General features: G+C 44.3%; 1 protein-coding gene across 6 annotated transcripts in view; it reads left to right on the top strand.

Annotated features, from left to right (window-relative positions):
* LOC118396856 (BCAS3 microtubule associated cell migration factor) overlaps positions 1–16171 on the top strand; it is a 367384-nt gene that overhangs the window by 129545 nt on the left and 221668 nt on the right. For 4 of the 6 annotated variants that reach the window (XM_052467521.1, XM_052467520.1, XM_052467522.1 and 1 more), the window contains 4 exons: positions 139–183; positions 10635–10759; positions 11102–11267; positions 13557–13657. In XM_052467521.1, coding sequence (XP_052323481.1) covers positions 139–183; positions 10635–10759; positions 11102–11267; positions 13557–13657 — 437 coding nt within the window. The remainder of the gene's footprint in view (positions 1–138; positions 184–10634; positions 10760–11101; positions 11268–13556; positions 13658–16171) is intronic. The other 2 variants (XM_052467524.1, XM_052467523.1) reach the window with 1 other exon arrangement.

The following is a 16171-nucleotide window of genomic DNA, read 5'->3' as shown; positions in this document are numbered from 1 at the left end:
TCCTGCTTTATGTGTCTTGTAGGATTAAACAGACAGGTCAAAAATGTAAGATGAAAAGTGTCTCTGTCCTAGGCTGACTGGCTAATAATGGTTTTTCCATCTATTTCTTCTTTGTGTGTCTCTCCCTCCCCCATGAAGACCTTACCTCTTTGGGGCAGGATGTTTTGCCATTAAAACTCCATGGTGAGTTTCCCTCCTCACTACCTACCTACCAGCATGCTCTGTTGTTGCTCTGTCCTGGCTCAAGACAAATTTGTCCCAAATGGAACCCTATTCTTTATTTAGTGCACTACTTTTGACCAAAGCTCTGATCAAAAGAAGTGAACTTAATAGGGAATGAGGTGCCATTTGGGACGCAATCAACGACTGCATCCACCACATCTTTTCATTCGTGTCTGAGTATATTGAGTGTATTTTCAACACATTCAGTCAGTTTGTTCAGTCATCATCCCTGAGGAAAACACCATGGACGTGACTACATTTTTGACAATTTTTTGATTCTCTTTTCTTGTGCTCTGTAAGTGGATTTCAGTTTACACTTTGGGTGGGTGATTTCACAAGCTGCTTGTCTTGTGTCTATGCCTAAATCTGACGTCAAGATTCACACCAAAGAACATTTAAGCCCACATAAACTGTATAGGGAATTGGGATAGTGGTTCGTATTGAGAAAAGAAAATGGTTGATTTCTGAATCTTTTTTTATGGCGTGGTTAACTCACAAACCCAGAGGTATGTTGGAACATTACTGGAACCTTCTTGTCTGGCTCCTTGTGGTCTATTTGAACCCACCACTTCTTCATGATGGTGACCGCTCTCTCTCGCTCTCTCTCGATCTCTCTAGCTCTTTCGCTCTCGCTCTCTTTCACTCTCTCTCTATCTTTCAGTCTCTCGCTCTCTGTCACTCTCGATCTCTTGCTCTCTCTCTCTCTTTCACTCTCGATCTCTCGCTCGATCTCTCGCTCTCTCTCGCTCTTACTCTGTCTCTCGATTTCTCTCTCGCTCGCTCTCTTTTTCTTTCTTTCTCTCGCTCTCTTTCTTTCTCTCGCTCTCTCTCGCTCTTTCTTTCTCTCGCTCTCTTTCTTTCTCTCGCTCTCTCGCTCTCTTTTTCTTTCTTTCTCTCGCTCTCTCTCGCTCTCTTTCTCGCTCTCTCTCGCTCTTTCTTTCTCTCGCTCTCTTTCTTTCTCTCGCTCTCTTTTTCTTTCTTTCTCTCGCTCTCTTTTTCTTTCTTTCTCTCGCTCTCTTTCTTTCTTTCTCTCGCTCTCTTTCTTTCTTTCTCTCGCTCTCTCTCTTGCTCTCTTTCTTTCTCTCGCTCTCTCTCGCTCTCTTTGTTTCTCTCGCTCGCTCGCTCTCTCGTTCTCTTTTTTTCTTTCTCTTGCACACTCATTCCCTCTACGTTCACATTAAACCACAGACAGTTGTATTAAGAATAACACCGTGGTTGATCTCATGTTGTTCCCATTGTGTTTTTATAGTTATTTTGTGGCAATATGATTGAACAATCGGGTGTGTATGCACGTGAGTCCTACATTGCACAAAGGCTGTCCGTTGTGAACAGACGTGTGGCTATTGTGGCTTTAGCCATCCGTCTGTTTGTTACTTTTTCTTTGTCAATTATACGATGTAATTGATGAATGTCATGTAATCAGTGATTTGCCTCCCTTTCTGGGAAAACAACATGGTGCTTATGTGTGAACTTGGAGAATAACATTGTTGTTGATTTGTTATAGGCTTATAATCATTTCCTTGGACTTTGAACATTTTGCAATAAGAGGTGGATTGTATAATCATGAAAGGGAAATTGGAATTATTTTGTATGTACAGAGATTTTACTATTCATGCATCATTCTGTTTCGAATTCATCTCATTTACTTCAGTTGTGATGAAGGATGCCTACTTTTATACAGCATTGTCATAGCCAATTCTCCTCAAAATGTAAATTACACAGCTGCCGCGCACAGACCTATATGTTTAATATGACGTTTTTGTCCACGCACCTCAGTTTGGGCCTCAATCTACTGCGAACGACAGAGAACATTACACTTCTCTAAGTTAGCAATAAGTTTTGTAACCATGCAGCTCTCTCTAATACTCAGGATGGCAGAAAGGTCCGCCTCTCTCTGTCAACGCTGTCTTGTGATATCAGGTGCTTACAAGCTTTTAAAAAGAATCCCCATTATGACAGTCACTTATGGACAGATGATTGAGTGGCTGGGCTCAACGGCGATGCAGTGAACTTTTCTTCCTCCGACTCGCTCTCTCACTCCTCTCTCGTTCCTCCCTCCATTAACTTCAGGAAATGAATAGCATGTGGTTCCCTCCCCAAGTCTTGGCTTTCCTCTCCTGTTGTGGCCAGTTACTCACTCATACTTTTTAATTGAAGCTTGTTTCCCTCTCCTCTCTTAGCTCCCTCCCTCCCAGCCCAGCTAGGCTCTTAGTGAGTTCAGAGAGCGGTATGCTTTTCAAAGGTACATCATTAGCATTTGTTAGCATGATGAACCCCCCCACAGTAACAGTAACTGCCTACCTTTTGCTCTGCCTTTGGCTCCAACTCAAGCTAACTAGTTAAATCACTATTGTTCCTGTAACAGCAGGTCCCTGGACTGAGGGCAGAACAGATCATTGGTCTGACTTCATCATTTCAATTGTGTTTTATTAACAGTGTTTTGTTTGGATGGGCTGGAGAGGATGTGTGAGATGAGGACCTGGACATGTAACAAGGCCTCTCTTTCTCTCCCATAATGGCTGCCTCCCAAATGGCACCCTATCCCTTATAATATAGTGCATTATAAGAGTGTATATATAGGGAATAGGGTGCCATTTCTGACACACCCAATGACACATACAGTACAGTAGCACGTCTTCCTCTTCCCTGAATAACCTCTTCTCTGACCCCTGATGTTCCCCATCTCCGTATCTCTCCTTTTTTTCAACAGTTTAGGATGGAAGAGTGTGGCGCGTAACCTCTCACCATCATCCAATTACATGAGCTCACACTAGACTAGCTGTTAAATATAGACATGGAACCTCCATCTAGGGCTATTCTAGGGTGGGGCAGGCAGGCAGGAGAAACAACCATCCTACGATAAATCCTTCTCTGAGCAGTAGTGTGATGAGGAACATTAGACATAGAGCGAGGAAGGGGGGTTGAAGTTTCTGATTCTCTGTGTGCATCCCAAATTTCACCCTATTCTCCACATAGTGCACTCTTTATTTTTATTTCACCTTTATTTAACCAGGTAGGCCAGTTGAGAACAAGTTCTCATTTACAGCTGTGACCTGGCCAAGATAAAGCAAAGCAGTGCGACAAAAACATCAACACAGAGTTACACATGGGATCAACAAACGTAAAGTCAATAACACAATAGAAAAATCTATATACAGTGTGTGCAAATGTAGTAAGATTAGTGAGGTAAGGCAATAAATAGCCCATAGTGGTGAAATAATTACAATTTAGCATTAACACTGTCGTGATAGATGTGCAGATGATGATGTGCAAGTACAGATACTGGGGTGCAAAAGAGCAAAAATTAACAATATGGGGATGAGGTAGTTCGGTGGGCTATTTACAGATGGGCTGTGTACAGGTGCAGTGATCGGTAAGCTGTTCTGACACAGCTGATGCTTACAGTTAGTGAGGGAGATATAAGTCTCCAGCTTCAGTGATTTTTGCAATTCGTTCCAGTCATTGGCAGCAGAAAACTGGAAGGAAAGGCGGCCAAAGGAGGTGTTGGCTTTGGGGATGACCAGTGAAATATACCTGCTGGAGCGCGTGCTACGGGTGGGTGTTGCTAGGGTGACCAGTGAGCTGAGATAAGTCGGGGCTTTACCTAGCAAAGACTTAGATGACCTGGAGCCAGTGAGTTTGGCGATGAATATGAAGCGAGGGCCTACCAACGAGAGCATACAGGTAGCAGTGGTGGGTAGTGTTTGGGGCTTTGGTGACAAAACGGATGGCACTGTGCTAGACTACATCCAATTTTCTGAGTAGAGTGTTGGAGGCTATTTTGTAAATAACATCGCCGAAGTCAAGGATCGGTAGGATGGTCAGTTTTACAAGGGTATGTTTAGCAGCATGAATGAAGGAGTCTTTGTTGCGAAATAGGAAGCCAATTGTAGAATTGATTTTGGATTGGAGATGCTTAATGTTCAAATATGGGCCTTGTTCAAAAGTATTGCACCATATAGGGAATAGGGTTCCATTTGATATTGTTCCATTTGGGAGGCAGCCTCTGATTATTTCGCTGAGATGTTGAAACGGCATTTTAGTCAGTCTTCCCCACTCAGTCCGCTCGACTCCCAAATAGCATCATCATTACAGCCGTCTGTCTATAGCTCCAGCCTCCTGCCCCAAGGCCACCTCTGTTTTGGAAGGCTGCTGTAAAATAATAAATGTGACGTTGAGGGATGTGTCCTCCACAAGGCTGCCCAAAGCCCTCACTCTCGCTCTCTTTCTTTTTCTTTCTTTCTCTCAATTTCTCTCTCTCTCTCCTCTCTCTCTCCCTCCCTCTCCCCATCTCTGTGGTTCTTTCTCTCTCCTCTGTCTTAATGCCCAGCCCCAGCCACTGATACATATTAAACATATGGCCTGGGCTTTGCCACCGCTCCTCTCAACCCCGTTCTGAGTTACACTGGGTGTGTCCCAAATGACACCCTATTCCCTATGTAGTGCCATACTTTTGACCAGAACCCTATGGGCCCTGGTAAATGTGTGAATATAGGGAATATGGTGCCATTTTGAATGGATCCACTGTTCTGCTCTACCCTACCGGTCTTTGCAGCACTTTGTCGCTGGAGGAGGCGACAGAAGTAAGGCTCTATCGTATTTGTTTATGGCGAGGGACCAGCCCCCTCCCAACCCTTCCATGGCGCCTCATGTTCGCCACGGCCCTGTAATGCGAAAGGCCTTTGATGGTGGACGTCACAGATTTAATTACGCCCTTGAGGAAAAGCTATAAGCTCAGTCAAAAGTCCTCATTTGTTAAATGAAAATTGGAAATGACGTACAAGTAGTCTTTTCAGTGAATTAAAGTTGCAGAGAAAATGAAGTCTTCCCAATAGCACAAAATAACATCTCGTGGTGGGGGGAGGGATTTGGCTTCTGTTTAGTGCCATCCATCTCCCCCTCTCTCCTGTCCCACGTGGTGTATTTATTTATTTATTGTCATTTATTGATACTGGGTTCCACCTTTCTTTCTTTTTTCTCTTTCCTGACCGGTTCCTCTGTACCGTATAGAGTCCAGAGTACTGTCCTGTCCTGTCCTGTCCTGTCCTGTCCTGTCCTGTCCTGTCCGTCCGTCCGTCCGTCCGTCCGTCCGTCCGTCCGTCCGTCCGTCCGTCCGTCTGTCTGTCTGTCTGTCTGTCTCAGGGTGAAAACCTCAACAATTCCAGTGAGACAGAGGGGAAAGTAATCATTTGAAACTGAGATGAATAACCATTTGCGGTCATTTCTACTAGAACCAAGCTGTTATCCCACTCCCATTAGCAGACAGTGGTAACCCTGTACTCTTCATAGAGAGAATATGTAGAGTATCTGCAGTAGCTGATCAGTATGGTGTCGCCACAAGGAGAGCTTATCACAGTCTGTTGTGTGTGCACGCTTGCATGCGTGCAGGCGTACATATGTGTGTGTGTGTGTGTGTTAGTACCCAGGCCAGCCCTGCAGCATAGAGTCATGCAGCAGTCTTCTCATCCACAGTGCCATAAGAGCCGTTTACACTTTTAATTTGTCACTGGGTCTTTCCCCTCAATGCATGAAAGCATGTCATTTTTATTGAATGTTATTCCTTGATGTATTATTCAAGCCGGCCTCCATCCAAAGACAACCGTGAAAAGTGGGAGATAAAATACCTTCCTTCACACCACACACAGCGCCGTGTGGCAAACGCGTCAGCCTGAGATTTCACCCCAAAACCAAAGTCAAGCCACTGGAATAGGATTTGTGTTTCCTGGGGATATTGAAACCAGTTGACCACAATTTTTTTTCCAGTAAGAGAGAAGAAGTAGAATGTTGGAGAGATGAAACCCCTCACTAAAGAAGAGCCCGACAGACTCCATCACTCTCACCACTAGCTGTCAAAGACACCACACACACAAATCACAGTGAGCAGTGAAGTGAGATTACATGTTCTATAATGACTAACACATACCCCAACCCTCTTTCCCTCCCTCCCCTAACCATTCACCAGCTCCCTTATCATGTACTCTGTTAAAGAGAGATCCAGAGCACGGAACAGGATTTGTTGAGTTTCCCATCACCATATCAGTCATACTTTGATATGCGGATGTTGTGTTAGAGAGGTTGAGAAATGGGGAGAGAGTGACTGAATAAGAAAACATAACGAGAGAGTGACTGAATAAGAAAACGTAGAGAGAGAGTGACTGAATAAGAAAAAGTAAAGAGAGAGTGACTGGAAGAGAAAATGTAGAGAGAGAGTGACTGAATAAGAAAACATAAAGAAAGAGTGACTGAATAAGAAAACATAGAGAGAGAGTGACTGAATAAGAAAAGGTAAAGAGAGAGTGACTGGAAGAGAAAACGTAGAGAGAGTGACTGAATAAGAAAACGTAAAGAAAGAGTGACTGAATAAGAAAATGTAGAGAGAGAGAGTGACTGAATAAGAAAACGTAAAGAGAGAGTGACTGGAAGAGAAAACGTAGAGAGAGAGTGACTGGAAGAGAAAACGTAGAGAGAGAGTGACTGAATAAGAAAACGTAAAGAGAGAGTGACTGGAAGAGAAAACGTAGAGAGAGAGTGACTGGAAGAGAAAACGTAGAGAGAGAGTGACTGGAAGAGAAAACGTAGAGAGAGTGACTGAATAAGAAAACGTAAAGAAAGAGTGACTGAATAAGAAAATGTAGAGAGAGAGAGTGACTGAATAAGAAAACGTAAAGAGAGAGTGACTGGAAGAGAAAACGTAGAGAGAGAGTGACTGGAAGAGAAAACGTAGAGAGAGAGTGACTGAATAAGAAAACGTAAAGAGAGTGACTGGAAGAGAAAACGTAGAGAGAGAGTGACTGGAAGAGAAAACGTAGAGAGAGAGTGACTGGAAGAGAAAACGTAGAGAGAGAGTGACTGGAAGAGAAAACGTAGAGAGAGAGTGACTGAATAAGAAAACGTAAAGAAAGAGTGACTGAATAAGAAAACGTAGAGAGTGACTGAATAAGAAAACGTAAAGAGAGAGTGACTGGAAGAGAAAACGTAGAGAGAGTGACTGAATAAGAAAACGTAAAGAAAGAGTGACTGAATAAGAAAACGTAGAGAGAGAGAGTGACTGAATAAGAAAACGTAAAGAGAGAGTGACTGGAAGAGAAAACGTAGAGAGAGAGTGACTGGAAGAGAAAACGTAGAGAGAGAGTGACTGAATAAGAAAACGTAAAGAGAGAGTGACTGGAAGAGAAAACATAGAGAGAGAGTGACTGGAAGAGAAAACGTAGAGAGAGAGTGACTGGAAGAGAAAACGTAGAGAGAGAGTGACTGGAAGAGAAAACGTAGAGAGAGAGTGACTGAATAAGAAAACGTAAAGAGAGAGTGACTGGAAGAGAAAACGTAGAGAGAGAGTGACTGGAAGAGAAAACGTAGAGAGAGAGTGACTGGAAGAGAAAATGTAGAGAGAGATTGACTGAATAAGCAAACGTAAAGAGAGAGTGACTGAATAAGAAAACGTAGAGAGAGAGTGACTGAATAAGAAAACGTAAAGAGAGAGTGACTGGAAGAGAAAACGTAGAGAGAGTGTGACTGGAAGAGAAAAGGTCGAGAGAGTGACTGGAAGAGAAAACGTAGAGAGAGAGTGACTGGAAGAGAAAACATAGAGAGAGAGTGACTGGAAGAGAAAACATAGAGAGTGAGTGACTGGAAGAGAAAAGGTTGAGAGAGTGTGACTGGAAGAGAAAAGGTTGAGAGAGTGTGACTGGAAGAGAAAAGGTCGAGAGAGTGACTGGAAGAGAAAAGGTCGAGAGAGTGACTGGAAGAGAAATTGTCGAGAGAGTGACTGGAAGAGAAAACGTAGAGAGAGTGACTGGAAGAGAAAACGTAGAGAGAGTGACTGGAAGAGAAAAGGTTGAGAGAGTGTGACTGGAAGAGAAAACGCAGAGAGAGTGACGAAGAGAAAACGTAGAGAGAGTGACTGGAAGGGAAAATGTAGAGAGAGTGACTGGAAGAGAAAACGTAGAGAGAGTGTGACTGGAAGAGAAAAGGTCGAGAGAGTGACTGGAAGAGAAAACGTAGAGAGAGAGTGACTGGAAGAGAAAACATAGAGAGAGAGTGACTGGAAGAGAAAACATAGAGAGTGAGTGACTGGAAGAGAAAAGGTTGAGAGAGTGTGACTGGAAGAGAAAAGGTTGAGAGAGTGTGACTGGATGAGAAAAGGTCGAGAGAGTGACTGGAAGAGAAAAGGTCGAGAGAGTGACTGGAAGAGAAAAGGTCGAGAGAGTGACTGGAAGAGAAAATGTCGAGAGAGTGACTGGAAGAGAAAACGTAGAGAGAGTGACTGGAAGAGAAAAGGTTGAGAGAGTGTGACTGGAAGAGAAAACGTAGAGAGAGTGACTGGAAGAGAAAACGTAGAGAGAGTGACTGGAAGAGAAAATGTAGAGCGAGTGACTGGAAGAGATAAGGGAGAGCGAGACAGAGGGACGGCGGAGTGAGAAGGAAGCAGTGTGCTGTGTTGGCTGACCCCTGGCCGTTCGACAGAGGTTCTGCATGTTTTCATAGCTCTGTATCTCCTGGACACGCTGACAGACAGACAGTCGGACAGATGGACAGATCCGAGGAGGCAAGAGGGATGTAGAGTTAGCCAAGGCAATATCCTGACATGGTCTTATCTCTCCATCTCTCCTCTGCTTCCATGGCTTACTGTAGATATTTGGTTATCCAGCCTCACCCCTCACTCTCTCTCTCCAACACTAATAAATACACAGCCAGTAACGCTGTCTAGAGCACCCCCCGTTCTACCCAGAAACATCCTTCACACGGTGTCGGCTAAACAAAGATCTCAACATCTCCCCCACGTCCAGGGAGTAATTTACGAGCTGCTGACAGTTTGAAGGGAAGAGGAGGAGGGAGAGTTGAGGCCCACAACAGGTCATTCAACACCTGTTAGTGTGTCACTGAGGCTGAGAGGCCAAGAAGAGTTCAAGTACTGGACAGTATGCCATCACACTGGATTAAATTGAACAGCTTTGGGTACATAGTATAGAACATCTTTGAGAAATGTATATCGTAATTATATTTTCTGGTTATTTTGAAGTGAATTGTTGAATATTACATAATTTAATTATATAGAATTTTCGTGTTCCAAAATGTTGGACTGTGTGTGTGTACAGTTGGTTGTGCATGTTCAAGCGGGCTGGCGTGAGTTTGTGTATGTGTTAGTGAGGTCTTCATGGTTAGATCAGAGGTGAACCTCTCCTGTGGGACTGTGTTAGTGTCAGACTGTGTTAGTGTGTCAGACTGTGTCAGGCCCTTCAGCCTCCATCCCTTCCTCCGGGGGTTTTACTGTCCACCTTGGTTATAGAGCTGGACAATAATACCAGGCTGCTCCGCTACTGTTCTCTGATCAATAGCATATGCAGCCCTATCACCATACTGAACTTTTCCTGTGTTCTCTTTCATCCAAACGGTCCTGACATGTCTGAATAATCCAATAACTCCCAATAAATTCTCTCAAACGGCTAACTCAAAGTGAGACTGGGGGAAGCAGCTGGAAGACTAGCAGCATTCGAGGCACGTGTTCAAGCAAGTGATAACCATTATGGCATCCTCACGTATTCGCTGAAAGTTTTTTCTATTCATGTGTGTTTGTGTGTGTGCGTGGCACATGTGTATTAGTGTGTGGACACATATACACAAACACACACACAGTACAGTACAGTCCATGGTCAGGCCAACCTGTAATGGTTTGAGTGTACATGGCGTGCTTCATGACAAAAGGAAGGATGTAATCAACTAGCAGCACATGCAACACAGGCTTTAAAATACCATGGACATCCTCTACAGAGCTGCAGTCCTGATCTACTGGCATGGGAATACACACTCACACACACGCTATGCCGTTCAGACTGCGGGAACCCTGTATTGAATGAGGGAGGAAATATCCTGTATTAGGTCTACTGATGTTTTTAATTTGCTGAATAGTAGAGACCAGTACATAAATAATTTGTTCAGACACGAGCACAGTGAAATTGGAGACAATTCAGAGCAAATATATATATTTTGCTACCAATGTACTTAATTTTAAGTCGCCCTCATCTCTTTATTTTGCTAAATTGCCTGAAGTGTAATTGTGTTAAAAGCTTGGCTTGTTTTCTGTTCACAGATGTGGCAGTGTTTGAACTTAATATCTCAAACCAGATTTGGCATCATTCTCACTACAACATTTGGCAACAATTCTCTCTCCTCATTCTTTCTTTAACTACAGCTTTAGTTCATCTAACAACTCAAACCGCCAGCCTTTATCTTCTCTAAGAGGAGTACCCTGTGTCTGTGTCCCCTCGGCTCGCTCACTCTCTCTCTCGCTCTTGCTCTCTCTCTCTCTCTCTCTCTCTCTCTCTCTCTCTCTCTCTCTCTCACTCTCACTCTCACTCTCACTCTCACTCTCACTCTCTCTCACTCTCTCTCACTCTTTTTCTCCCCCCCTGCAGCAAAGCCAAGCCTCTCCCTCAGATCTCCCCCAGTAAGTCCAGTGGAGGAGAGTTCTGTGTGGCTGCTGTCTTTGCTGCCTCACGCTCATGGTACATGACCAACCCCAACATGAAGAGAGAGAAAGGTGAGGGGCTGTAAAGGCTCATAATTAGATCCCACTAGTGCATTAGTATCCTAGCTGTTACCCCCAAAACCATCATCACACTAAAACACTTTCATTTTGTTTTCATTTGGTCATGTAATAGTTCAAAATCTGTTGGAGAATCATCGTAAATACCATTGGCCTGGAAACTTTGCTCTGGGTGTCAACCCCTCTTAGCCCCCTGTGTAGACGCAACATTAAGGTCAGGGAAGTAGGAACCCACTCAGTGAGATGCTGGGCATAGTAGACAAAACACTTAGCTAATTCACAACAACGTGCTCCTCTTACTCCGTAACGTTGACCTGTTGACCTCCTGTTACTCAGACCAGTCCAGCCGGTCAGTGGTGGAGTCCCTCTACATCCTCAGTTGCTATGGCACCCTGGTGGAGCACGTCCTGGAGCCTCGGCCAATCAGCACGGCCCAGAAGATCAGCGATGACACGCCCCTGGAGCTCAACACATGTCCACGGGCCTGCTGGAGCCTGGCCAGGTAACTGACCCTTCCTAACACACACACACACACACGTACACATATACACACACATATACACACACACACACACACACACACACACACACACACACACACACACACACACACACACACACACACACACACACACACACACACACACACATCAGTGGCGGTCAGTGCAGTTTAAGATTAGGGAGGACATTTTTTTTAATGAGCATGGCCTTATTTCTATTACATCTTATTGAATAACTGACATTTATATTCCATTCATCCAGTTCAATGTAACATCGATAGGTTTAGGCTGCTACACTCTAATTTTCCTATACCCATCATGAAGTTGCTACAACCTAGCCTATGAATGAAAGTTTACAACGTAGGTGCACACTGGTCGAGAGACAAATTTAAGATGACAGTGACACATTCCATACCGCCTCGCACACTCGCATCTAGCATATCTAATAATAACCATCTAGCATATCTAATAATAACCATCTAGCATATCTAATAATAACCATCTAGCATATCTAATAATAACCATCTAGCATATCTAATAATAACCATCTAGCATATCTAATAATAACCATCTAGCATATCTAATAATAACCATCTAGCATATCTAATCATAATCATCTAGCATATCTAATCATAATCATCAGCCTACATTGTTGTCCCCATATTAGCTAAAGTACCATCCTAGTCAACATAGCTAATAGAACTCATGCGTTAGTAAACCCGCTACAATTATGCTGTAACATGTATAGTCACTAAGCAGTTACACCGGCGGTCCCCGGTGGCAATACATTAATAAAACCAAAAGCTCACTTTTACTTGGAAGAGTTCTAGTGTTGTGTTGGATGGTCATAGCCAGCTAGCTAACATAGAATCCTTCTGTTTGAGCCGGGTGTTTAAGTAACTGAACTTGCCAGCTGCATTTGCTAGCTAAGGAAGTGAAACTGAAAAAAAATTACGCTCTTGCTTGTTTGAGAAATGAATTTGTTGAAAACAGTTCAGCTATTGTCCTTCTCTCTCTTTGAGTCAACTACTCACCAAATGTTATGCACTGCAGTGCTAGCTAGCTGTAGCTTATGCTTTCAGTACTAGATTCATTCTCTGATCCTTTGATTGGGTGGACAACGTGTCAGTTCATGCTGCAAAAGCTCTGATAGGTTGGAGGATGTCCTCCGCAAGTTGTCATAGTTACTGTGTAAGTCTATGGAAGGAGGTGAGAACCATGAGCCTCCTAGGTTTCCTATTGAAGGCAATGTACCCAGAGGAGGACGGAAGCTAGCTGTCCCCCAGCTACACCATGGTGGTACCCTACAGTGTGCTGTTGAGGCTACTGTAGACCTTCATTGCAAAACAGTGTGTTTTAATCAATTTGGTGACGTGAATATATTTCAGTATAGTTTTATCTAAAAAGGATAACTTTCAATGTTTTAAAATGTATCTCTTTATGAAATTCACTGAGGAGGATGGTCCTCCCCTTCCTTCTCTGAGGAGCCTCCACTGACACACACACACACACACACACACACACACACACACACACACACACACACACACACACACACACACACACACACACACACACACACACACACACACACACACACACACACACACACACACACACACACACACAGTTTTCCCCACTCTGTTAAGCTGTGGTTCATGTTATGAAGATTTACATACAGTAGTATATTGTACAGTTATACAGTTGTGTGTGTGTGTAATTTATACAGTAGTGTGTGTGACATTATCATAGTAAACTGCTTTTTTTTATAGGAGTCATATATGTTCTAACATATTGTATGTATAACTTAGTTATAAAAGAATATTGGATACAGTGAAAACATATTATGCTGCAGAATCCCATTCATCCTTGTCAAATGAGCAGCTGGAACCAGATATAAAGTTCTGCTGCTGTGGCCCAGTTCTCTGTGATCAGACTACCGCTATGTAGGACAAAACACATGTGATGTTCATGTTGTACACTACAGTACTGTATGTAACTACTATAGTATACACACCTTCATATGTTATATCTGTCTCTGTACTGCCAGGCTCCAGGGACCACAGTCTATTTACACCCAGCAGGGGCACTGCTCTATACATCTGGCCCTCAATCTGCAGCCTTTGTTTGACCAGAGCTCTATTTTGTAATTGTGGATCACTAAAAGGGTCCTGAATGGTTAAAAGTAGTGCACTACATTGGGAATAGGGTGCCATTTGGGACACCTCCTGATATTTTCGTCTCTGTAATTGAGTTGTGTGTTTCTCTCCTATGTTGTTTGGTTGTTACAGGACTCCACTGTGGAATGAGCTGCAGCCTCCCTTTCTCTCCAACCACCCTCTGGTGTTGGCCTCTGACCTGGTGCAATATTACCAATACCTCCTGGCTGGATGTAAGTATTATACACTGTGTGTGTGTGTACTCTTCTCTGTATGTGTATATAAGTACTCTTTGTACGTGTGTGTGTGTGTGTACCAAGCTCCATTAGACCTGTGCCAGAGCTGAAGGACTCTCTATGGGAGATTGTCTTCACCCACTTATTGGTGACATGCTGAGGAGTAGGACCCTTTCAGCCATCCTCCATTACTTCCCTGTTCCCTTGTTGGATCTCCACTGAGGGTTTTACATCTTTCCATCACTCCATCTGAGTAGTGCTCTGGTCTCAGATCCCTTTTCACACAAACTGTCAGCTTTCCATCACTCCATCTGAGTAGTGCTCTGGTCTCCGATCCCTTTTCACACAAACTGTCAGCTTTCCATCACTCCATCTGAGTAGTGCTCTGGTCTCAGATCCCTTATCACATGAACTGTCAGCTTTCCATCACTCCATCTGAGTAATGCTCTGGTCTCAGATCCCTTATCACATGAACTGTCAGGTTTCCATCACTCCATCTGAGTAATGCTCTGGTCTCAGATCCCTTATCACATGAACTGTCAGCTTTCCATCACTCCATCTGAGTAGTGCTCTGGTCTCAGATCCCTTATCACATGAACTGTCAGCTTTCCATCACTCCATCTGAGTAATGCTCTGGTCTCAGATCCCTTATCACATGAACTGTCAGCTTTCCATCACTCCATCTGAGTAGTGCTCTGGTCTCAGATCCCTTATCACATGAACTGTCAGCTTTCCATCACTCCATCTGAGTAGTGCTCTGGTCTCAGATCCCTTATCACATGAACTGTCAGGTTTCCATCACTCCATCTGAGTAGTGCTCTGGTCTCAGATCCCTTATCACATGAACTGTCAGGTTTCCATCACTCCATCTGAGTAGTGCTCTGGTCTCAGATCCCTTATCACATGAACTGTCAGCTTTCCATCACTCCATCTGAGTAATGCTCTGGTCTGTCAGCTTTTCATCCGTTCTGTTCCATCTGTACGGCACTTTGAATCAAGCCTTTGTCACTGTATGTCTCTTTGTCTATCTCCTCTGAACAAGTCAGCATCACAACGCTAACAGCTCAACCAACTCCACTCAACTCATTCAAATGAAGCCAATTAGCCAGCCTCCAAACTCCTCCTAACTCAATAACAAGTACAAAGAGCACCAAGCACTTTAGGTTGAGATGTGAAAGGCTGTGGAGGCTGGAGATGGCAGAAGGAAGAAGACGACAACTCTGGGGGGCAGAGTGCACACGGATGGCCACACATTTAATTTATCCTCCGTTTCAGTGTGCGTTGTTGCATTAGCTGCATAATCATAAACATAAATCAGTAATTAGCTCCTGAAGTGCCGTTGGGGCAAATCCCCTTCTCCTCCCGTGTGCCTGTTCTTCTGTCTCCTCTATTCTACGCTAAATTGTCTGCTTCCCAAATGGCACCCTATTCCCTACTTAGTGCATTACTTTTGACCAGGGCCCTATGGTCAACTGTAGTGCCATTTGGGAGGTAGACGTTCTCCCAGTGCTCAGGGCTGAGCGGGTAGGATATTTTCTCAAATTAGTTCCAATAGTCCTTTCTAGTGTCAGAGCGATGAAGTCAAGTTGGTGTGACGGGTCGGGCAGCGGGCATCGGCGCTGGGTTTAGTGTGACTCTGTCCTGCGAGAAGGCATAATGATTTAGTCTCAGTGCTCTCTCACATTTAGCTCTAATTAGTGATGGACAAAATATCACCGCCTGCCCCACCTCGTCTGTCCCTCCCTTGCCCCCGTTCCTCCTGCCAGCCAAGCAGCACCAACCCTAATGCACTCACACACCCAGGTCAATACAATATGCACATCATTTGTCGTCTTGTACTTCTTCTACCCATCGTTCTGCTCTGCCCCCGGGTCGTTTCCTGCATGCTGCTACGGCTCATGGAGTGCCATCTTTCATTCCTCCACTTTGCACCCGAGCATCGACTGAAAGTTCTGTTTCACAACACGGTGCCTCCGCTCAGCACGCCAGAGATTGGCTGGGCAGAGAGGGAGTGATCTAGGGCGGGCGATCTGACCCCGGAATGCATTATGCTATGCTACACTACAGGACACACACACACACACACACACACACACACACACACACACACACACTGTTGGCTCTGTGGGCCTCTGCATAAAGATCAGGGCTTATGAAGGGAGAAGCTGCTACTCTCCTCCCTGCTCCGGTACAAACTACACTATCAGGGTCTAGTTTACATAGTAGTACATACTACCCCAAACGTCAACAACCAGAAGGACATAGTGACGGGAGGAAAAAGAGAAAGGGTTAGGAAGAAAGCGAAAGTAACCGAGACAAAGCGAGAGGGAGAGAAACGGAGATGGATGAAAGAAAAGTGTCAAAGATAAAGACGGAGAGGGGTATGATTAATCACGGGCCCCTTTTAGATCTGCAAATGAGTCTGTGTATTCAGGGACCTAGCTGGGTTCCACAACCTTCTAGAGCATGGGGTTAGAGGGTTTACATGTTGTGTGATTGACAGCAACTGCT

This window comes from Oncorhynchus keta, chromosome 18, assembly GCF_023373465.1.
Source record: "Oncorhynchus keta strain PuntledgeMale-10-30-2019 chromosome 18, Oket_V2, whole genome shotgun sequence".
NCBI classification, from domain to species: Eukaryota; Metazoa; Chordata; class Actinopteri; order Salmoniformes; family Salmonidae; genus Oncorhynchus; species Oncorhynchus keta.
Note: the sequence above shows the minus strand (reverse complement) of the source record. Positions and strands in the feature narration are given on the sequence as shown.